General features: G+C 41.0%; 1 protein-coding gene across 1 annotated transcript in view; it reads right to left on the bottom strand.

The window, feature by feature from the left end:
* SYNE1 (spectrin repeat containing nuclear envelope protein 1) overlaps window positions 1-22,956 on the bottom strand; it is a 994,076-nt gene that overhangs the window by 862,124 nt on the left and 108,996 nt on the right. Inside the window, exon 3 of the mRNA XM_033936910.1 lies at window positions 9,973-10,068. Within this exon, the coding sequence (XP_033792801.1) occupies window positions 9,973-10,068 (96 nt within the window). The remainder of the gene's footprint in view (window positions 1-9,972; window positions 10,069-22,956) is intronic.

Genomic DNA, 22,956 nt, shown 5'->3' on the forward strand with positions numbered 1-22,956 from the left:
CAAGACTCCGCCTTTATAGAGCACATTACCATGCATATTAGTGAATATTTTGTCAATAATAACATTGCAGAGACTTCTTGGCAAGTCACATGGGATGCATTTAAATCATATATTAGGGGACTAATCATATCCTATTCGGCTAAGAAAAAATCTGATTATAGAAGAAAATTAAAGATTTGGAATTGGGTATTTCGTCATTAGAATCTTTACATATAGCGGATTCGTCCAATATCACCCTATAAGCAGAACTAAATAAATTACGCTACGAGTACAATCTACATCTAAGTACAGCGGCTGCCTCTGAGGTCCTTCTTCAATCTTCACACTATTATGCTACCTCTAATAAAGCTGGTCATCAGCTGGCACAATATCTGAAGTTGAAATTGGAAAGAACAAGCATACCAGCCATTAAAAAGTCAAATGATGAAACTGTAACTTCTGATGTGGAAATATGTCAACAGTTCCATTGCTTCTACAGAGATCTATACAAAACTGAAACTCCTGCAATGTCATCAATTGAGGATTATCTAAGTAATCTCATTGGGCCCAAACTTGATGAAACGGACAATAAGTTGTTGTCTTCACCATTGGAATTGAATCAGCTTAAAGAGACGCTGAAATCCATGGCCAAACACAAAGCTCCAGGGCCAGATGGTTTTCCAGTGGAGTTCTACATGGCATTTCAGGACACATTATTGCCATTTTTACTATCTTATCTGAACCATCTTATTAGTAAAGGTGAGGCGATGGGATCCTTTACTGAAGCTCTGATTATTGTCTTACCAAAGCCAGACAAAGATCCTCTCTATGTCTCAAACTATCGCCCTTTGTCGTTGATAAATATAGATGCCAAGCTTTATGCGAAATTGTTGGCGTCCAGACTACAACTTGTTTTGCCAAAATTAATACATCCTGATCAAAATGGATTTATGAGGGGTCGCCTTGCTAGTGATAACTCAAGATTATTCTCACATATTATATCACAAACAGCAGATTCGGCTTCTTCCTATGTCACCATTGCACTAGATGCAGAAAAAGCCTTTGATAGGGTAGAGTGGCCATTTCTCTTTAAAGCATTGTCTTGGTTTGGTTTCAAAGAATCCTTTATTCAAATGATAAAAGTGCTGTACTCCCATCCAACAACTAGACTTCGCATCAATAATGTCTTTTCAGAATCCTTTCGTCCATCAAGAGGAACGAGACAAGGCTGTCCGTTGTCGCCGCTACTGTTCAATTTAGCTCTGGAACCACTGCTGATTGATATTCGAACTAATTCCTCCATCCGTGGTTTTCAAATTGCTGATCTCAATCTCAAATTGACTGCTTATGCAGACGATGTGCAAATATATACTCTTCTAGAATCCATTCCGATTGTCCTAAATACAATAACTGCATACTCCTCAGTCTCTGGATACAAACTTAATTTGACTAAATCGGAAGTCATGCCGCTTTCTGGAGTACCTTGTGGAGAGGATATCAGGTCTATGGGCCTTAAATATGCCCCTACTAGACTGAAATATCTAGGGATTTACTTTGGAGTTTCTGTGGAGGATACTCAGGACTATAACATCTCCTATATCATGGATATTATCAATCATACCACTACAAGATGGTCGCCACTCAAACTGTCATGGTGGGGTCGTTTGGATTCCATTAAAATGGTTTTGGCACCAAAGATCACATACATATTGTCTATGATTCCATTTCTATTTCCTCTCACTACTTACAAGAAATTTGAGGCAGCACTGGTCAAATTTTTATGGAATGCCAAAACACCTCGTATCGCCCTGAGGAAATTAAAGTGTACTAAGGAAAATGGAGGTGTTAACTTTCCTAGCCTCTATGAGTATCATGTGGCTTTCTTGTGCAGACAAGATTCTCACTGGTTTCATGATTCCTTGGATTCACAGACGCCTGCTTGGCTACATTTAGAACGTGCCTTATTACCTGAAGAAAATCTCAGATACTTACCATTTGCTCATAAGGAACGTGTGTCATGCAATAATATTATACTATCTTCTACTGTAACTGCTCTCCAGGAGTTAGATAAAATTGCTCCCATTCAATGGAATAACACTACTAGGTCACCCATATGGCGTAACCCTTGCCTGCAAATTCAGGGTCGCTACATTGAATGGAAGTCATGGCGCAGGAAGGGTATATGGTCCATTGGTCAATTGTTAATTGGAAATCAATGTATAGATTTTGAAACGTTATCTAAGTCATATAATATAGAATCGAATCGCCAGTATGAATGGCTTCAGTTGAAACACTGCTTAACAGCTTATCTAAAGAAAACTAAATTAACCGAAGATGAACCTACTTTACTACACTGGTCCGTCCTTATCAATGCTATAAATGGTCAAGCTTCAGCTTGGTATAAACTGCTACACAAACATAAATATACTCCACCAGGAGTATTATACGACAGTTGGGCTCGTGATGTTTCGGTTCCAGTAGAGCAACTCGATTGGGAAGAAATTTGGCTTTCATCATTTAAAGCTCTGAAATCATCTGCCATCTGGCACACTACGTTGTTTTTGTATCATCGAGCATACTGGACGCCACTCAAATTGTCCAAAATCGGGTCTTCTACTTCAAATAAATGCTGGTCATGTATGTCCGAAGTAGGAACATTAGTACCTATGCTCTATAGTTGTAATCAATTACTGCCATTCTGGTCAGATGTGTGGTGTACTATTAGCCAGATTTTACATATTAGTGAGGATATATCCCTTGGTCAGATGTGTGGTGTACTATTAGCCAGATTTTACATATTAGTGAGGATATATCCCTTGCTATTGTTATTTTTGGTGCCAGTGCTTTGCAGAAATATCAACTTGATAAATATGAATCTAGGTTGCTAAAATGTTTACTTCTTATAGCGTTTCAATCCATTTTATCTAATTGGAAGGATTCTTCATTATTACATCACAACTCATGGTGGAACACGGTTTGTCTCTTTTCCAAATATGAAAAGATAGCAGCTGAAAAGACTAACTCTTATCTTATCTATAATAAAGTATGGTCTCCTGTTTTGACATATTGCACATCAAAATAGATCATTGCATAGGTGCTCTTTAAAGAATGTGGTTACATCAATGTTTTATATCAATGTGTTATATACTGACCTTATCTAATCTTTATTTGATATAGCCTGCACATCTGACACTTACATGTCTGTTTTACTGCAATACAAGTTTTGTAGTTTTTCTGTTTTGTGTTTTGTACTGTTTACAAAATTCAATAAAACTAATTGAACTTTAAAAAAAATAGAAATTGTCAATAAAAATAAAATAAATAATAATACCCTAAGTGACAGGCTGGAATTTGTTATGTGGGGTGCCCAGGCTCTATTTGCTTTCTCTTCCCTAGTATAATCAAGTTTCAAGTTTATTAAAATTTTGATATAAACGCAATATCAAATATTTTCAATGCGTATAACAATAAAAAAATGTTTTGGGGGAGGACAAAATAAAACAATTTAAACAAGCAAACATACAATCAATGTACACAATTAATAAATGATACATAAGGAAAAAGGAGTGAACTACAATTATTAAAGAAAGTAAGAGAATATTTAAGGAAAAACAACATAGGAGGGTAATTAAAAATGTTTTACAATAAAACAAGGTCTAAAAATGAAAGGGAAACGTTGTGACCTATATATAGATCTGGTTAGATATAAATATTTGAACCTGAGATTGTTGATAAAAGAGTTATCCTGTTTTGTAAACCTCATTGAACTTACGGTTACGGTCTAGAAATCTGTTGTGTTGTTATGTTATGTTATATAGAGAGTCGCAAAATGGGAATAAGATTGCCTGAGCTACTATTCTAAAGCTGGTTGGACTCGGGGCTGATCTTATCATTCTCAGTTGCCTCAGTCTGAAAATATTTTTGATCAGTGGGGCAATCTACTGTCCAATAGTAAGTCTGGAATCAAGGACAACGCCTAGCATCTTCGACGTTTTGTCTATCGTTAGTTTCTTGCTTGTAGACAATGTTAGTTCTGAATGCAGTAGAGAGTTGTAGTCCCCTAACTAAAGCACCTGTTTGTTTAGTTTGAAGACATTAAAAACTCCAAGTCATTGTCAGAAAGGCAGCATGACCCAAAGAGTAGAATGAAGGCCCAAGACAAAGGGGCTGGGATAATGCAGCACAAAAATGTCCTGGAGGTCTCAAGAGTGGCTACACCACTCATGATTTAGGCACTAGCCCCCCTCCCCCTTTTACAAAACCACAATACTGTTTTTTAGCACAGGCCGACATGCTGAATGTTCTGCGCTGTTCTCAATGCTCATAGGAACTCTATGAGCATTGGGAGCAGCGCAGAGCATTCAGCGCAATGGCTTGTGCTACAAAATGCTATTGTGGTTTCGTAAAAAGGGGGGGGGGGTCTTCATGCACAAAGGAGTAAGCTTGGCAGAGTATGTCTAACGATGCCAAAAATGCAGTGATAATATGCGTCATTAAAAAATATTTGGCTGGCAGTAAAACTGTGACTGTCAGTAAAAAAAAAACAGCTCTGATTTACACATCAATTAATTTAATCTAATCTAAATCTTAGGTTTGTATACCGCATCATCTCTACATTTGTAAAGCTTGACACGGTTAACAAAAGTTAGGGTAGAAAGGAACTCCAGTGGAGTGAAGAGGCAAAATGAAGAGAAAATTTAGAGGACTAGAATAACCAGAGAGGGAGGAGGAGTTACATTTTTGAGAGTTTTCAGATGTTTACGGAAGAGTTGGAGGGAGCTCAGATTCCTAAGAGGGGAGGTAAGGTTGTTCCAGAGCTGAGTGATTCTGAAAGGGAGGGAAGAACCTAGTTTTCCTACAAGTGAAACGCCTTTTAGAGAGGGAAAGGAAAGTTTCCATTTTTGGGTGGATCTGGCAGAATTGGGGTTAGAGGAGTTCCAAGAAAGAGGAATGAAGGGAGGGAGGATACCGTGTAGGATCTTGAAAGTGAGGCAGGCACATTTGAAGTGGACTCTGGAGATAATCGGAAGCCAGTGGAGCTTGGATAAAAGCGGTGAGATGTGGTCGAATTTGCTTTTTGCGAAGTTAAGCTTAGCAGCGGTATTCTGAATCCGCTGGAGTCTTTGAAGGTTTTTCTTTGTTAGGCTAAGGTAGATAAAGTTGCAGTAGTCCAGTCTGGAAAGGATGGTGGATTGGACAAGGATGGCACAGTGTTTTTGATGGAAACAGGATCTCACTTTTCTCAGTATGTGAAGGCTGAAGAAACATTTTTTTACTAGGGAGTTGAGGTGGTCGTTGAAGGAAAGTGTAGAGTCAATGATGACTCCCAGAACTTTACTAGAATATTCAAGATGCAGAGTGGGGCCAGAGGACAGTGGGATGGAGGTGAGCAGTTGGTCCAATTTTGGGCCGAGCCAGAGTAATTTATAGTAAATATTAGGACATTAGGCTTGTTCCCCCCAGACATATAATAAGATAAAAGTTTTAGGAAATCAGCTCTGTAGTGAGATACTGTAAACTCTTGTTTCTATACATATCAATGTGTTTCCAGATTCCCTCAATTTTCTGCATGCTGCTTACCTTATTTCTCTATTATGGCACACTAACTAGAAGGAGAGCATTGACACCATTATAAAATATTTCTCAGGATTAACAAGGATTGCACTAAAGCAGCGGTTCTCAACGTGTGTTAGGAAACATTGGTGTGTCACCAAAATCTGGCAGGTATGTCATCAATTTGACAGACAGTACACCTGTGTTTTCTTTAACAACCATGTGTGTGACAAATTGGGTTGAAATGCACAAAGTCAGGTACTTAAAAATTCCATTAGGAGACCCTACATCTATCACCAGCCCCAACTGAAAACATTGAAGGCCTCCAGCCCATAGGCGCTGGGAACGGGGGAGGCCACAGGAGCCATGACCATCCCAAAAATTGGCAGTCGCAGGTTGGTGCCCTCCCTCCTACCTGTTTCCGGTAGGAAAGCAGTCGCCATGAAGATTTAAAGTACAATGCCGAGAGGAGGTAGAGGGTGGAGTCAGGAGCTGATGACGGGCCAGACCACAGGATTCCACTGGGGCTGAGGCGGAACTCCTAAGCACCCCCCTCACTTCCCCCCCCCAAACCAAACAGCATTCCTCTGCCTATGCTGCAGCCCATCCCTCTCCTCCACTCCACTCCGGCATCTGTATTTCCCTTGTATCATTGTCAGCAGCAATGAAATGCTATAGAGGGTGTTTTCATTATTTAGTTGCAAATTGCAGTGTTCAGTGTCTCATGTGTGAACATTGTGAGTTGTGTCACAACAGAAGAAAGGTTGAGAACTACTGCACTAAAATATCCCCCTTTTGCAGGCAAAATACTTGCTTCGATCAAATACCATTCTGTAAACCCTTCACAGGAGATCATTACAGAAACATATTACACAATGTAGTTTGAAACTGAAGAGTTCCTCAGATTTTTTAGAAATACTTTTATTTACACATATTTATATCTAGCTTAGTTGATATATCAGCAAGCACAGGAAGATTCAGGATTACAATTGAATTTGCTTCTATTTCCATAGTATCCATACTAGGTATACATGTTTCACTTCTGTTTAGATACTGATATCTTATAAGTACTTTTTGAAGGCTTGGCAATATGGCCAGAAGAAGATTATTTTTCTAGGTTACCAAATTTGTATATCTAATTACCTCCGGAGATCTTGAGTATTAATGCCACTTCTATTGCTGACCTGCCCACGGAATACCAACATACAAATCGTTCAGGTGTTTGGGGTTAACTCTTTCCCTTTCACTGATAATAATGGCGAAACCAGGGGGGGGGGGTCTATTTTATCCCTCTTTCAGTTGGGGTCTTCCTGTTCAGGTTTCTTTATTTATTGATTTCACATTTTACAATCCTTTTGTCTCAGAAGATGTGTTTGAGACTGGTCAATAGTAGCTTCTTTGTGACAGCCTAGACAAATAAAGTTTAGGCTGCTTTCCAATCTTCCTTTCAAGAAAATTGCTCTAAGCCCTTTCACATGATTTGTCTTGCAGTGCAGCAGAAAGATGGATCTTGCAATAAATTTTGCCTAAGCAAATCTATGTAGAGTAGACACTTGAATTTTCTTAATGCACCACTCAAATGGGTTCATTTTCCCACTAAATTCTGGCCATGACATCATAAACTTCTTGATGCTTCTATGCCTCAGAAGGTTTAGGGTATTCATGGCAATGCTGGAACCATTTATCCTTCTCCTAATACCTTGCAATGTTGGTGCAACTATATCCCTCTCCCAATGCTTCATAGTGCTCCTGCTAATACTGATGCCACTTTATCCCTTTCCTGATTATCTTGAGACCTTCCAAGACATTTTTGTGCTGCATTATCCCAGCCCCTTTGCCTTGGGCCTTCATTCTACTCTTTGGGTCATGCTGCCTTTCTGACAATGACTTGGAGTTTTTAATGTCTTCAAACTAAACAAACAGGTGCTTTGGTTAGGGGACTACAACTCTCGACTGCATTCAGAACTAACATTGTCTACAAGCAAGAAACTAACGATAGACAAAGCGTCGAAGATGCTAGGCGTTGTCCTTGATTCCAGACTTACTATTGGACAGTAGATTGCCCCACTGATCAAAAATATTTTCAGATTGAGGCAACTGAGAATGATAAGATCAGCTCCGAGTCCGACCAGCTTTAGAATAGTAGCTCAGGCAATCTTACTCCCATTTTGCAACTCTCTATATAACATAACAACAGATTTCTAGGCCGCATAGCCGTAAATTCAATGAGATTTACAAAAGATTATACTAGGGAAGAGAAAACAGAAGAATACAGAGATAACTAGTTTGTAAGAAATTTAGAAAAGAGATAAGTTTTCAGCAACTTTCTAAAGTGCTCATATGAAATGGAATTCGCTAAAAGTAATCGGAAATCTTTGTCATGATATGTTACCTGATAAGCAAGGGTATGTTCGTGATATTTCTTACTTTTACAGCCCTTAACCGAAGGAAACACAAACAGAGCATGTGATCTATTATTCTTCTGTGATAGAATATCAAATCTATCAACCAGATATCGTGGGGAAAATCCAAAACCTACCTTATAATACAAACATCCCAATTTAAAGATCACTCGAGCCTCGACCGGAAGCCAGTGCAGTTCGAGGTAGCATCCCAATGAAAGGTGTTAAGAAATTGCAGTTGCTCCAGAACATAGCAGCTAGACTGAGCCTTCACAAGACCAGGTTTGAAAGGGCCAGTCCGATACTGGCGGAGCAGCCCTGGTTGCCAGTTAAGAACAGAATCCACTCAGCACAAGCTGGCTTAGACTATAGTACCTGGCATGGTCCCAGGGAAGAAGACTGACCCTAACTCGGAACTTGTATTATGGTGATCTGTTATGGCTACGTATAATACTGTACTTGGTAGAGTTCCAGATAAAAGTGTGGTCTAGCCCAGACCTTGTATGATGAGAAGAAGTCTGAAGCTTATGCTTGAAAGAATTCCAGGGCTGAGTGCTTGTAAATGAGAAGATGGCTGAGAAACTCCACTTTGTGAATTCAGAGACGTGAAGTGGCATAATCAAAAGAAATGTCTAAGTCCATTTTGGGCCTAAGTCGCTAGTCCCCCAAAGTCGGCAGTGTCTAAAGTCCATTCTCGACAAATACATTGTTTTTCAAGAGACGTCTAACTGTACGTCCAGCTGTTTGATTGCCCAGACCGCTAAGACACCTATCTTTATACCCCATTCTCGTCCAAAAATTTGTCGAAGTCAAAAATGTCTAGAAAATGACTTTTTGGACATGGGAGGAGTCAGCAAAGTAATGGACTGGACATCTAGGCATGGCAACAGAGTAGTGGGGTACCTTATAGGGCACTGCTGCAAACTTCACAAAAAGGGTGCTACATAAACATCTCACCATAACTCCCTTATAGATCATGGTGAGCCCCCAAAAACCTATTAGACCCACCTGTCTACCACCCCAATAGTTCTCACGGCTGCCGGTGGCACCTATATGGCAGTACAGTAGGGTTTGGGGGGTGCACATGTTCCACCATAAATGCAGTCATTAGAGTGGCTTATGGGCCTGGGTTCTCCTCTCTATGGTTCACTAGCCCACCCCCCACACTACTTAAGCCACCTCTGTGCTGCTCTACTAGGTTTTGCTATGCCAGATGCTGATGTTCTGGAGACAGGTATGTACATTTTTATTCTGATTTTTATGCTTTTGTGTGTGTGTGGGGAGGGGGGGGCAGTGATCACTGGGGCAGTGTCTGGGGGTCTGTACATTGTGTCTGCAGTGGTTATCTGGTCACTTTGGATACCTTTTTGGCACTTAGACCTGGTTTTATATGGCCTAAGTCACAACGCACAAGTTCCGTCCAGTCAGCCTCGTTAAACTTTCGGTTATACTTTTAGATCAGCCCACGTCCTGCCCAAATCCCGCCCTCACCACTCTTTTAGCTCTGGTCGTGCAGCAGCACTGAAAAGGCCTAAGTTGATTTTAGATATGTCTAAATTCCGGTTTGATTATCAGCACTTGGACGACTTGTCTTACCGATTGTCCAAGTGCCGATTTAGGCCGGTTTTTAGAAGTATTTCTGTTTCGATTATGAGCCCCTTAGTTCTTTCTTTTGATAACTCCATATTTGGGTACAAGTTTTAGGCTCCTGAGGCTGATACACAATTCGTGTTGAGTCAAGTGTGTCAAGGTTTTGTAATAAAGCGTTTTATGGACTCTGCTGGTTTGTTTGCTTTCTCGTCAACCTTGCTGTTATCTGCACCCGAGCACTCATGCACATCTAAGGGAGTCATTCACTAACAGTTAATTGTTCTAACACTGCTAACATACATATTTTGCCACACAGCCTGTTTTTATGCAATTAACCACAGCCTTAGCACGCTGTTAATAAATGAACTCGTAAACTTTGGATGATTCTTACGCGTTACCTGAAGATGTGTCACAGCCTAGAAAGAGGATAAAAACAGCTTATCCTTACCAGCTTTTGTCCAGACAGAACTTCGAGAAGAGCAAGTAATTTAACCCCATCTTTGATATCGTCAAACAGGTCATTGACCACCAATGGAGGGTTACGCTGACAATATGAAGAGAAATAAAGACACATCATGAAAAGAGTCTGTGGAGATTATAATGTTAAGCAAACTGAAACAATATTGCCGTAAGTAGACTGGGACTGAGATTATAGATTACACCGTGCTGTTATCATTTAATCATATACGTTTTTGTGAGTTTTCTAAGAAGTGCCTTTTATTCCATAGAAGATGTAAAAAAGGGGGTCCTTTTATTAAGGTGCACTAACCGATAGCGCGCGCATGCTAAGGCGCCCATAGAATATAATGGATGCCTTAGCCTTTAGCGTGCGCTAAATCAGTTAGCGTGCCTTAATAAAAGGACCCCTAAATTAGAAAGATATGACATTTGTAACTCAAATAAAGCTCTATGTGCCAACATCAAAATCTTAAATTTAATCCTAAATTCCATTGGTAACTAGTGGAATTTCAAATACAAAGGAGTAACATGATCACAAATATGTGCATGGCCTAACAACCAAATCACAGCATTTTGTACTGTTTGTAGGCGCTTTAATTGCCCTGCTGTTATTCCTGCATATACTAACCCCCTTTTCTATTAAACTATGCTAGCAGTTTTTAGCACAGAGAGCCGCGCTGAATGGCCTGCGCTGCTCCCGATGCTTCTAGGAACTCTATGAACATCAGGAGCAGCGCAGGCCATTCAGCGTGGTTCCCCGTGCTAGAAACTGCTAGTGCAGTTTAAAAGAAGAGGCCCTAAATTGCCGTAATCCAACTTAGATAGTACGAAAGCATGAATTAAGGTATGTAAAGATAGACTGGATACTCAATGCTAGTCAAAAAACAAAAGGAATTGACCCCAAAATATCCACAAAGAAGAAAATCCAGAGAAAACCAAAAAAACTCTGTGGAGTGACGATGTTCCTAAATGGACTTTATTTGAAAGTGTCAAAGTTCCAAAGGTACACTGAAATCATCCACATAAAATAATTTCAACCACATAAAAATAAATCATCCACATAAGAGCCCTAAAAGACCTCGTCCGCTAGGGATACAGAACCCAACACGGTCCGTGTTTCGACAAAACGTCTTCTTCAGGGGTCCCTGGGAGTCCTATTAAGGTGAGTATGTGGGAAACAATTGTGTGGTGAGCCAGAAGTGAGACACTGCTTGCATTTGCTTTCCCTTTCCATTGCAAATGCAAGCAGTGTCTCACTTCTGGCTCACCACACAATTGTTTCCCACGTACTCACCTTAATAGGACCCCCAGGGACCCTGAAGAAGATGTTTTGTCGAAACGCGGACCGTGTTGGGTCCTGTATCCCTAGCGGACTAGGTCCTTTAGGGCTCTTATGTGGATGATTTATTTTTATGTGGATGGAATTATTTTATGTGGATGATTTCAGTGTACCTTTGGAACTTTCAAATAAAGTCCATTTAGAAACATCGTCACTCCACAGAGTTTTTTTTTTGTTTTCTATTCAATGCTAGTCACCAGAAATGGCCTAGAATATTTTCAGTCAGTCTCAATATCGGCCCCATAATCACCAAAGCATGAGAATACATGAACATATGTTCTGTGTGATTTAAAAAGCTGTACCACTGTTATGCTGAAAATGGAAATAGGCTGCCCTAACTTTATCCAGATAGCTACAAGCTTAGTGGATGAAACATTGCTGCTACCCAGGGTCACAATAGTCAAAGCTCTGGTGCTAAAGCAAACAGTGCCCGCCCCATAGCACAGGAACAGTGCAGAAAAATGGTTCATAGTCTAAAGCGCACGAGGACAAAGGCGCGCCGACAACCGAGCACGGACAACTGAGCGCAGGACTTCATTGCGCCAAAGAAAAACCGTATTTTAAAGGGCTCCGACGGGGAGTGTTGGTGGGGAACTCCCCCACACTTTACTTAATAGAGATCGTGTTGGCGTTGTGGGGGTTGTATCCCCCCTCATTCTACTGAAAACTTAACTTTTCCTTGTTTTTTAGGGAAAAAGTTAAGTTTTCACAACATGGCAGCGTGAGGTAGCGCGATCCCTATTAAGTAGAGTGGGGGGGGGGGGTTCCCCCCACACACTCCCATCAGAGCCCTTTAAAATACGGGTTTTCTTTGGCGTGATTAAGCCCTGCACTCAGTTGTCTGCGCTCGGTTGTCGGCGCGCCTTTGTCCTCGCACGCTTTTGACCCGTCACCCAGAAAAATAGCTTTTTCATGATCAAAGCTAATGGCATTCAAATTATATGTAACAAAAATAAAATTGCTCCACTTATTAGGCTGAGAGTTTTATTCTAATGGAAGAAAAAGCCTCAGGTTGGTTCTGGCAGAGCATAAATGCTCAAACCACCTCAACCCACATCATCGGCTGAAAAAAGCTTCCGTGTAGAATAACCAATTACCACTATGCTAATTTTAGTGTGGGACTGAGATGTTGAATAGCAAAACTGATAATTGTGTTATAGGGTTTAAGTGGCGTCTTGTTTATAGCCAACGTTTCACGGTACTGAACCGTTTCTTCAGGGCTCTTAGACTCCCACTGTCTTTACACAGTTTGGATGTTTGCTCACACACTCTCACCACTGAATATTGACCCCAATGATCTCATCAAAATTAATTGTAATTCTGCTCTATGATATCCTTTTTCTGGTGACTGGGAAAGACTATAAATATGATGATTAATATATTCAAGGCAGTTTTGAATTCTGCTCTAGCTACATGAGGCTGCTAATATGAAACAACTCACATAGAGAATGAATACTATAACCTTATGTGCAGTGCACAGTAATTGCATTACGTTAAATTATGTTCTCTCAACAAACATTTATTCACGGTACTCAAGGCTGGCTTTATTAAAAGTGGTGTTGAGAAGAAGAAGTGAAATGAATTTACTGCTTCATTTCTGGTGCCTCCTGTTGAGAGAGGCTCTTTCCCAAATTTTTAGGTGCATTTCACTCTAGCAAAACCACTTACTGGGGAGCATTGCTGCCCGATTTGCCAATTCGAATCAATTCACTGATTTACTTCAGGAAATTGATTCGAATCGATTCATTTTACAAAAAATTTGGACTCGTCAATTTGGTGACCAACCCCCCCCTCCCTTTCCCTGGTAAGACCTGACATACGTCCGGATGGCAGGCCTCCTAAAGCAGCAGCAGTAATGGTGGCTGGCAAGTAGGGGCAGCACTCTGAATAAGCTGCTCGCAGCCTGCCTGATGGCAAAGGTAAACCCTGGCGGGACATAGCACGTGCAGTCTGTTCACAGCGCTGCCTCTGCTATCCGCCACCACTGCCACTGCTTTGGGAGGCCCAAGGTATGTCAGGTCTCACCTGGTTGGGGTGGGAGGGTCAGTCAGGTGGTGCTACACAGAGGGATAGGAGGGATGAAAAGCTGCTGCACAGGATGATAGGACAGAAGGATGAAAAACTGCTGCTCAGGGGGATGGGAGGGACAGATGAAATGCACAGGGAGATAGGCGGGATAGAAGGCAGTTGAACATGGGGAAAGAGAAGAGGAAAAGAAGAATTGTTGAACATGGGTTGGAGGAGAGGAAGGGAGATATGCACCAGTCTTGTATATGGTGGAGGGCAGGGAGAAATGCATGGAGAACAGAGAGGGAGAAATGTTGGACATAGGGTGGAGAGCAGGGAGACATGGTACATGGGGAGAGAGAAAAATATATTGCACATGATAATGGAGGGGAGGAAGGGAGATTCTGCATGGAGTGGAATAGAGAGGTTTGACCTAGGGCACAAGGCAGGGTGAGAGAGAGATGGTAGACAGTGGGAAAGAAACAGAAATGTTGTATATGGCAGTGGAAGGGAAGGTATAGAAACAGATGGATGGTGAGCAGAGAGAAAGAAGAAAACATCAAATGGGCAGGAGACCCTGGTGAGCGAGTTAACAGAAGACAAACAGAAATCAGAGCCCGGGACCAACATGATTTGAATAATAAAATGACCAGACAACAAAAAGTAGAAAAAATAATTTTATTTTCTATTTTGTGATTACATTTGTCAGATTCGAAATGTGTATCCTGCCAGAGCTGGTGTTAGACAGTGATTGTGAGCTAAAACCTAACAGAGAGAAGAAAAGTATTTTTTATTTATTTTGTTTACACAACAGTGCTGGCATGGGATTGGGGAGGGCAAAACAGGTAGGGTGGGTGAATAAGCTACAAAATAAACCTGCCAGGGCATTTGACAAAAATGCACAATTTGGTAGGAAAAGCAAATTAAATCAAATTGAAAAATCAATTTAATAGGCCAAATCGAATTGAATCGAAAAAATTGTCTCTGAATTAGGCAGCATTACTGGGGAGAGTCTATTAATGTGTCTGTCGGTCTATACCAGTGGTAGGCAAACTCATTAGGCAAAAGAGCCAAAGATCAGCAGAACAATGATTAAAATTTCTTTTGAGAGCCATAACCTGTGCCCGCGCCCACTACGACAGCTAAGTCAACCCGACTGATACCCTGCTCGCCCGCATGTAGTCGAAATCGATTCATAGCAAAGCCTAGAGAATGACATGGGGAAAAAATTTGTCTCTGGCCCTGCCCCATCCCCGCGAGCTCAGTCCCTGTCCCCACAAACCATCTGTTCCACCCACACAAACCTCAAATAGTTTTATACTGAACTTATTATATTAAAGTATAAAAAGAAACAATATTCTGTACAATTGTCAATTTATAAATCAGCGTCTTCTCCCCACTCTCTCTTCCCCATATCCCTTCAACGTCCTCAGCCCACTCTCTCTCCACTTCCCTTCAGCGCATGCACATAAAAACAAGCAAGCAATTTTATATCATTTTCATTGTATTCATTCATAGAACTGAAAGTTTAAATAATGCCAGTCACATAATAAAACATGATTTTACAAAACTAATTCCTTGCACAGTCAAGCCTGCAAGGATTTCTAGATGTCTTTCAGCAGCTCCCCTCCCACCCCCCTTACCTTCATGGCCAAGTCAAAATGATCTACCAACAATAAAATTTTAAAAAACACAAAACACACTGTACGCAGAGAAAATGTTAATTATCATTTATATTCTATAAGTTTTCAAAGAGGTCAAGGCAGTTGACTTTATGCAATGTCACCTCAGTAACAACTATACAAAAATAGATAAATATACCCCCTCCCTTTCTACTAAAACACTATAGCGATTTTTAGTGCAAGGAGCTGCGCTGAATGCCCTGTGCTGCTCTCGCAAAACGGATGCATTTTGATCACTAAATTGAAAATAAAATCATTTTTCCTACCTTTGCTGTCTGGTGATTTCATGAGTCTCTGGTTGTGTTTCCTTCTGACTGTGCATCCTTTCATTTCTTTCTTTCTTTCTGCATTCAGGCCCAACAATTGTCCCTTTCTATTCCCTCCCTCCTTCCTTCCTATGTCCTTAGTGCCCCTTCCTATGTCCTTAGTGCCACCAGTGCCTCCTTCCTATGTCCTTAGTGCCCCTTCCTATGTCCTTAGTGCCCCTAGTGCCTCCTTCCCATGTCTTTAGTGCCCCCAGTGCCCATTCCTATGTCCTTAGTGCCCCTTCCTATGTCCTTAGTGCCCCCAGTGCCTCCTTCCCATGTCCTTAGTGCCCACAGTACTTCTTCCTATGTCCCCCTCACTGCCTTCCAGCCTTTGTTCCACCCCCTCCCCCGAAGCTAGCCAGCCTACCTCACTACCTCCCTGCCGCGCTAACGCCAGCCTGCCTGCCTCCCTCCGTTCCTCCAGCGTTGAAGCCTGCCCCCCCCGGACCGGCCCCTGCTGCTGCTGCCTACCGCCATTTCAAACCCCCCCGGTCCACCGCTGCTGACGACCGCAGCAATTAAATAGTAGGAAGGTCCAGGTGCCAGCCTACAAACCTTCTTTCTGACATCAATTCTGACATCGGAGAGGAAGTTCTGGGCTAGCCAGGCAGTGATTGGCTGGCCCGGAACTTCCTCTCAGACGTCAGAATTGACTTTGGGAAGAAGGTTTGTGGGCTGACGTCTGGACCTTCCTTCTCTTTAGTTGTGGCAGGCGGTGGCGGACCCGAGGGAGGGGGTTGAAGCAGCGATAGGCAGAAGCAGCGGGGGCTGGTCTGGGGGGGGGGTCAGGCTTTGGCTTCGGGACTGAGGGAGGGGAAGCAATCGCCTGTCCCGTTGTCTCCAAGCACAGCTTCGGGACGCTGTCCCTGAAAATGAGACATTTTGGCGTCCTGAAGCTGTGCGTGGGGACAAAGGGACAAGGGATCTAAAAAGGGGACAGTCCCATTCAAAACGGGACGTATGGTCACCTTATCTTTACGGGGAAGGGAAGCAAGTTGGGCACCCCTGCTCTCGCTAGCTGAGCCTCAAGCCGCACTCAAGTGGCTAAAGAGCCGCGATTTGCCGACCACTGGTCTATACACATAGGTTTATATGTACATGTGCCACTATCTTCCTCTGAGCTCTGAAGATAGCAGCACTGGCAGGAACTGGAACAATGATGCCTTGCAGATACTGTTCTCGCTATGCTGAGCAGGAATCCTCCAGATGCATTGCTGCCAGTAGGTGGCGATATTTCAAAACAGTTTTTTCAATTGCTAGGGACAGGCAGGTTCCCTGGAGTTCAGTAGAGCTTGCCTGTCCCTCACTATTGATAATGATAGTGAAACATCACCCCTTACTAACAGGACTGTAGGTGGAGAACTCCTGCTCATCTTAGAGGGAACAGTGCATACAGATATCAAGCCCAGTGGCACCCTAAGTCAGTGTCAGCAACTGTAAGAAAGGTAAGCGAACTGATGCTGCTGGGATGCTAAGGTCCATGGAACCAGAGAAAGAGGCAGTGCCAGTGGCTGTGGTAAGTATAAGTGAGTTGCATCATGGGGATCCCAAGCCACATGACTTCCAAAGAAGGGTCAATGTTGTCAATCATGAGAAATAAATATGAGTACATTTGGTATTGTAAAGATCCCAAGCAGAAGAGGCAATTCCAGCAGCCTGGTGATAAATATATCAACCATAGCAGAATCACAGTTAAATTTTCTTTAAAAATATTTGTGCATTGCTCAGACCTGCAACCAAAACATGCTCATTTTATAGTCAACAAAACAAGGTTGCCAAATAGGACCATCATTGCACTCAATGTCCATCCATCGCTATCATTTACCAGAACTAAGTACTTTTCTAATAGTTAAAACTGAAACAATAAAAGCTAATGACTTATCTGTATATTCCTGAAGCTGTTGAAGGGGCTGACTTGAGAGTAACAGTTTCAGGAGTTTATTTTTTTTTTACTTGAGTTCTTACAAGAGAGTGCCAAACTTATACGACCTGCACTGACCCGCCATGAATATACAGAAAAGTCATTAGCTTTTATTGCAGCTTTAAATTTGGGAGGGGCGTGTTGCAATTTAAAGCTGTCATTAGATCATTATAAGACGCTTTTAAGATGAGTATATGATATTTAGATACAAAAAAACAAAATATATATATGAAAAATAAATAAATAAAAATATTCAGTAGGTTGCACAGAAGAAAGGATCAATGAAGAATGGTGCCATATTGTGTACTTTCTTGCTCCGACAGCAATCTGAAAATCCTTAACAAGTACAGACATGATACAGTAGCTTAATAGACTTATGAAGATTCTTACTTGCTCTCAAAGTTTTTGACAGTGGATATGTCACTACCAATATTCAGCAGATCACCAGCTAAGATGTTTGTCCAGATAGACCCACGTAAAAAGCAGGTCTGTCTGGCTATTAGGCCTTAGAGGACCAGCCAATAAATATTGGCTTGGCCGGCTGAGTCCATGGCACTGAAACTTAACCAAAAATTCAATGCCAGTGTCCGGATAAGGCTCTGGCTTTGAATATCCGGAATCACCATTAACCTGCAGTTATCCTGGAGTCTGAATATCGGGCTGTAAAACGTTTAAGGGAACCATGTGAACCGAATTCAGTGCTGATGAATGCACATCCCTAACCCTGAACACTGAACCCCCCCACTGATATGCTCGAATCTGAAAATGGGAAAAGGCGTAGCTGAAGGATAGACTTTACTTTGCAACTGCTTTTTCTCTTTTGACATTTTTCTTGCTGGAACTTTTTTATAGACATTAATAAGGATTTGTAAAGTATTCAAGTTTTCAAGTTTCAAGTTTATTATAAAATTTGATTAATCACCTATTCCAAATTCTAAGCGATGTACAAATCGATAAAAATTATAGAGTTAGGGAAACAAACACAGCTAACAAAGGGACTAAATCTACTAAACATAATAAAAACCAACTTATACAAACATAAAAAACACAAGGAAAGGCAAGGAAAGAAATACAATCTGATTAATATGAGGAAAAACAATTAAGGTTAAAAACAATAGGAAAGGGAAGGAAAAAACTGTCAAAAAGTATAAAGATAAAAAGAGAGCCATAAGCAATTCATTTAGTTATTGAATGCATCTTTAAAAAGAAAACTCTTAAGTTTGCTCTTAAATTTTTCCAAATTCTTTTCCTCTCTTAAATAAATTGGAAGTGAATTCCATGTTTGAGGAGCTGTGATGGAAAAGATAGATTGCCGCCGTGTGTTAATAATTTTGAGAGAGGGAATGACCAATAAATGTTGGTCATTCGACCTCAGTAATCTGGATGAAGTATTCATGTACAAAGCTTGGCCCAGATTCTATAAATAACGTCTAGATCGAAGCACCTAACGAAATTAAAAAAAACTTAATTAGTACCGATATTTGTAATTGATATTACTGCACTTAATTAGATGGTAGGCGCCTAACTTGGTAGGTGCCTACCACTTTCAGGCGTGGTTATGGGCAGGTCATGGGCATGTTTTATATGTAAGCCCCTGTTTTGGACTTAGGCGCTGTCATTTAGGCCAAGAAAACCCTGGCATAAATATGATGCGCCTAAGGTTAGAATGCCTAATGATGCCTGACAACTTTAGGCACCACTAGGCGCGATTCTATAAAGTGGGTTTATAGAATCAAGCCTCCGTGCCACACTACTCAGTGCCTAAGTTTTAGGCGCCATTTATAGCAGTGTCTTGCAAACTTTGCGAAGCTGCGGCACACTAAATGTGGTGGCCACAAATCGAGGCATCCGGAAGTGCATGGATGTCAATGCGATGTCATCACATGCATGCGTGACATCATGTTGATGTCTGCGTAATGCATGAAGGCCCTTGAAACAGGGCCCTGAGCCACCAGTGGGGGATGCTGGAAGGCAAGAGGCATGGAGAGAAGGAGAGGCCCTGGTGCCAGCTGACTGACTACAGGATGTGCCTCTCGCCGCGAAAAGCACATCCTATAGGTAATCACCGGCGTCTCTCCTCCTTCCCGGCATCTTGCGGCACATCTGGAATCTTGGGCAGCACACTAGTGTGATACACCGATTTATAGAATCTGGCCCCATGTATATAAATAGTATGAAAAAAAGGAGGTTTTGTCTGATGAGCAACTAATATGCTCCACAAATTCTTAGGTGTTATGTAAGCTGCGCATTGCGCAAGGTCTTTTCCTCCAGATAAATGAATTGTAAAGTTTAGCCTATCCTCCGGCTTGTTGGCATACATAGTTTTCACCGGAGATATTTTTCTTCTTCTTTTTTTATTTTTTTTAAGAAAGGGGTAGAGTGCCATTGTGTCACACTGAAAGTGTGCAAGTTTCAACATTTTTATTATATGGTCATATTTCAAGGATTGCAGTGCGACCTGAATGAAGTCTGAGTTGTGCGGGAAGTGTCTGCTCCTTTATGCTGAGTCCTGAAAATACTTTCCAGCAGCATTCGCCAATACTAACAGCAGCAAAATGACACCTTATGATCGTTTTTGTCATTTCCTTTAACAAAGGACCTCTCCGTTTCCTTTTCTTTTAAACCACTTGAGCCTTCATGTAAAACTTCACAACTAACATCACAGTGGAAACTATAGAAAGAACTGCCATCTAGAGTAGCCGTGAACAGATTTGCAAACACTGTGGTCTGCTAGAGCAAACTTTAGGAAGTATTGAGCACATCATCCATTCGTTCTTTTGGAAACAGAGGTTCCTGGCTGCTTAAATGGCTGGTCCGGGGCTAGCCATGCATTTTTAGCAGTACTTAATTAGGGCCCCCTTTTACTAAACCGCGCTAGCGGTTTTTAGCGCCGGGAGCCATGCTGAATATTGCGCACAGCTCCCGATGCTCATAGGAACTCTTTGAGCGTCGGAAGCAGCGCATGGTATTCAGTGCGGCTCCCTGCGCTAAAAATCGTTAGCATGGTTTACTAAAAGGGGGCCTAGATAATGCTGCTGAAAATGCATGGTTAGCTCTCAAACTGAAATTGTCTGTTTTGGGGACATTCCAAGGGCAGAGTCAGCACACATCCCAGGGACAACGGAATGCCTTTTTGTTTGGGGGTGCTCCGACCCTGACTCCGCTTCCATAATAACAGTACTAATTGTAATGCTATTTCTTCCATTCATTCTTCATATACATGTAATATATAATGGTAACCACAAAATTTAACTATACTAAAGTATACTGAAACATCTGCATTCCTTAATACCATATTCTGAAAGGAGTTTTTCTTCTCTCTCTCTCCCTCTTGACCCTCGTGTGGTACCATGGCGGTCTATTTAACCCTCCAGCCGTCATTGAAGTCCTGCATTTTGAAACTACCCCAAATCCTGAAGAGGCCTTTCATGTACTTTGTCATAACACCTTCCTAAATATGCTACACATGTTTGCATTTTTTATTTTTTCTGTATAAATGTTTTTTTTTTTGTTTTTTTATGTTCTATCAATTTGGGGGTCATACTGACCTCATAGTATCTTTCCTGTAAAATGGATTTTGTCTTTTAAGAGTATTGCATCGTACGGAGCATAATCATTCAGGAAATTGCAGGAATCAAAAGAAAAATTCAAGATTACATGTAACAATGTCTTATCTCAATATCTCTTTACAAATAACACAACAATCAGCTCCCTGCGCCCTTTGACTACTGCACATTTCTGTACTCCTTCTTTCAACGCAAAAATTCACAAACTATAGAATAATGGGCTGACAAATATGACCTAAGACCATTTACCAAGAAAATACACTTTCCGGACTACCGCCAACACATGCCCTTTAAAGGTAAGCCCTGAGTCCACACACACTCCTAAATAATTCACCTCTTGCAGATCCAGCACCATTTCCCCCAGTAACTCAAACGCTTCTGGGACACCAGGACCCGGTGACCTCCCAATATACAACACCTTTGCTTTCTGGATGCTTAAGTTAAGCCTGTTGTGGTCCATCTAGATTTATAAATAATAATAATAATTTTATTCTTATATACCGCCAAAGCCATAATAATTCGAGGCAGTTTACAATAAGAAGAGCTAGACAATCAGCGAAATGGTCACAATTTAAAATCATTGCATACATGTATAACGAATAGGAGGAATAAAAACTATAAAATTCTTAGATTACAAATCGACTAAACAATTTTGGTTTTACTAGTTTCATAAAACTAAAGTAGGATGAGGATTTCTTAATAATGTTACCCAGCCAATCGTTCAATTTATCTGCCTGGAAAGCAGTGCTTTAAATGTGTGTTCACATTAATTTGTGCCCTGCCCACAGTTCATCCAAACTCCGCCCATGTGAACGCCCACCTGTCAAGTATGTATATGATGTTTTGGTCAACTTGCTCAAGGTCACTGAAGTGTAGCTCTAATACTGCTGAACCAAAAATCCAGTGCTTTAACTAGTGTGCCAGCCATTCCCTCCTTGCAGAGCTATTTGTGGATCATATGTAGCTATTTCTGGGATACTGAAAGACTTTCTTGGGAATCTCTAATTTTTCTTGCATTTGCACAGTATCTCCTACACTTTTCCCAGCAAACATAAATCTATTCAGTGCAACAAAATATCAGCAATTTTTGTGAAATAAAAATAAATATTTATATAACTACATTTTATTATATCCTGTAAGTAAGGAATCAAGCATAACAAAATGAAAATAATAATCACTCTATAGATCTTTTGGAAAAATACCGATGAAGTTAATTCGAGAACAGAAATTTTCATATAATGGAGGTGACAGGCATGCACATCTGTCCCATGCATATTTTTTTAAATAAATTCTTTATTCAGTTTTAACTCTTGCAACAAGTGTACAATATTCAATCAGATAATTCGTACAAATCACTTGACATTCTAACAATTTTTGTCAAATGCATATAAAAAAGACCCCTCCCCCACCCATCCCATTCATCAGGAATAAACCTATTAAATCACATAACATACCTCCCCATCCCCACATTAAATATAGTCCTATGTAATAAAAAGGTGTTTATGGTTTCCATGCATATTCATTAGGGATATTAGGGATAAAGTATTAATATAGAACCAAATCTTTTCCAGAGAATGGAAAATGGTAAAACGAGAAGGCATAACTTGAGGTTGCAGGGAGGAAGACTTAGGAGTAATGTTAGGAAAATCTTTTTCACAGAGAGGGCGTTGGATGCTTGGAATGCCCTCCCAAAAGAGGTGGTGGAGAGGAAAATGGTGATGAAATTAAAAAAAAGCATGGGATAAACACAGAGGATCTCTAATTGGAAAACAAATGGTATAAATTTAAGAACCAAGGCCGGTATTGGACAGACTTGTACAGTTTGTGTCCCAAATATGATGATTCAGTATAGGATGAGCTGGGGAGGGCATCAATAGGAACTCCACTAACTTGGAACATGAGGAAGTTACTGGCCAGACTTTACAGTAGATATCCTGCAAACAACGGGATGGTTGGATAGGCTGAAGTGAGTTTGGATGGCAACTTTAGCAGTTGGAACCTAGGACAATACCAGGTGGACTTTACAATCTATGACCCAGAAATACCAAAGAAGAGAAGTTAATTTAATCATGTATTTTTAATGAGAATAACTAATGGGCTGGATGGACCGTTCAGGTCTTTATCTGCCATCATTTAGTATGTTACTATGT

This window comes from Geotrypetes seraphini, chromosome 3, assembly GCF_902459505.1.
Source record: "Geotrypetes seraphini chromosome 3, aGeoSer1.1, whole genome shotgun sequence".
Taxonomy (NCBI): Eukaryota; Metazoa; Chordata; class Amphibia; order Gymnophiona; family Dermophiidae; genus Geotrypetes; species Geotrypetes seraphini.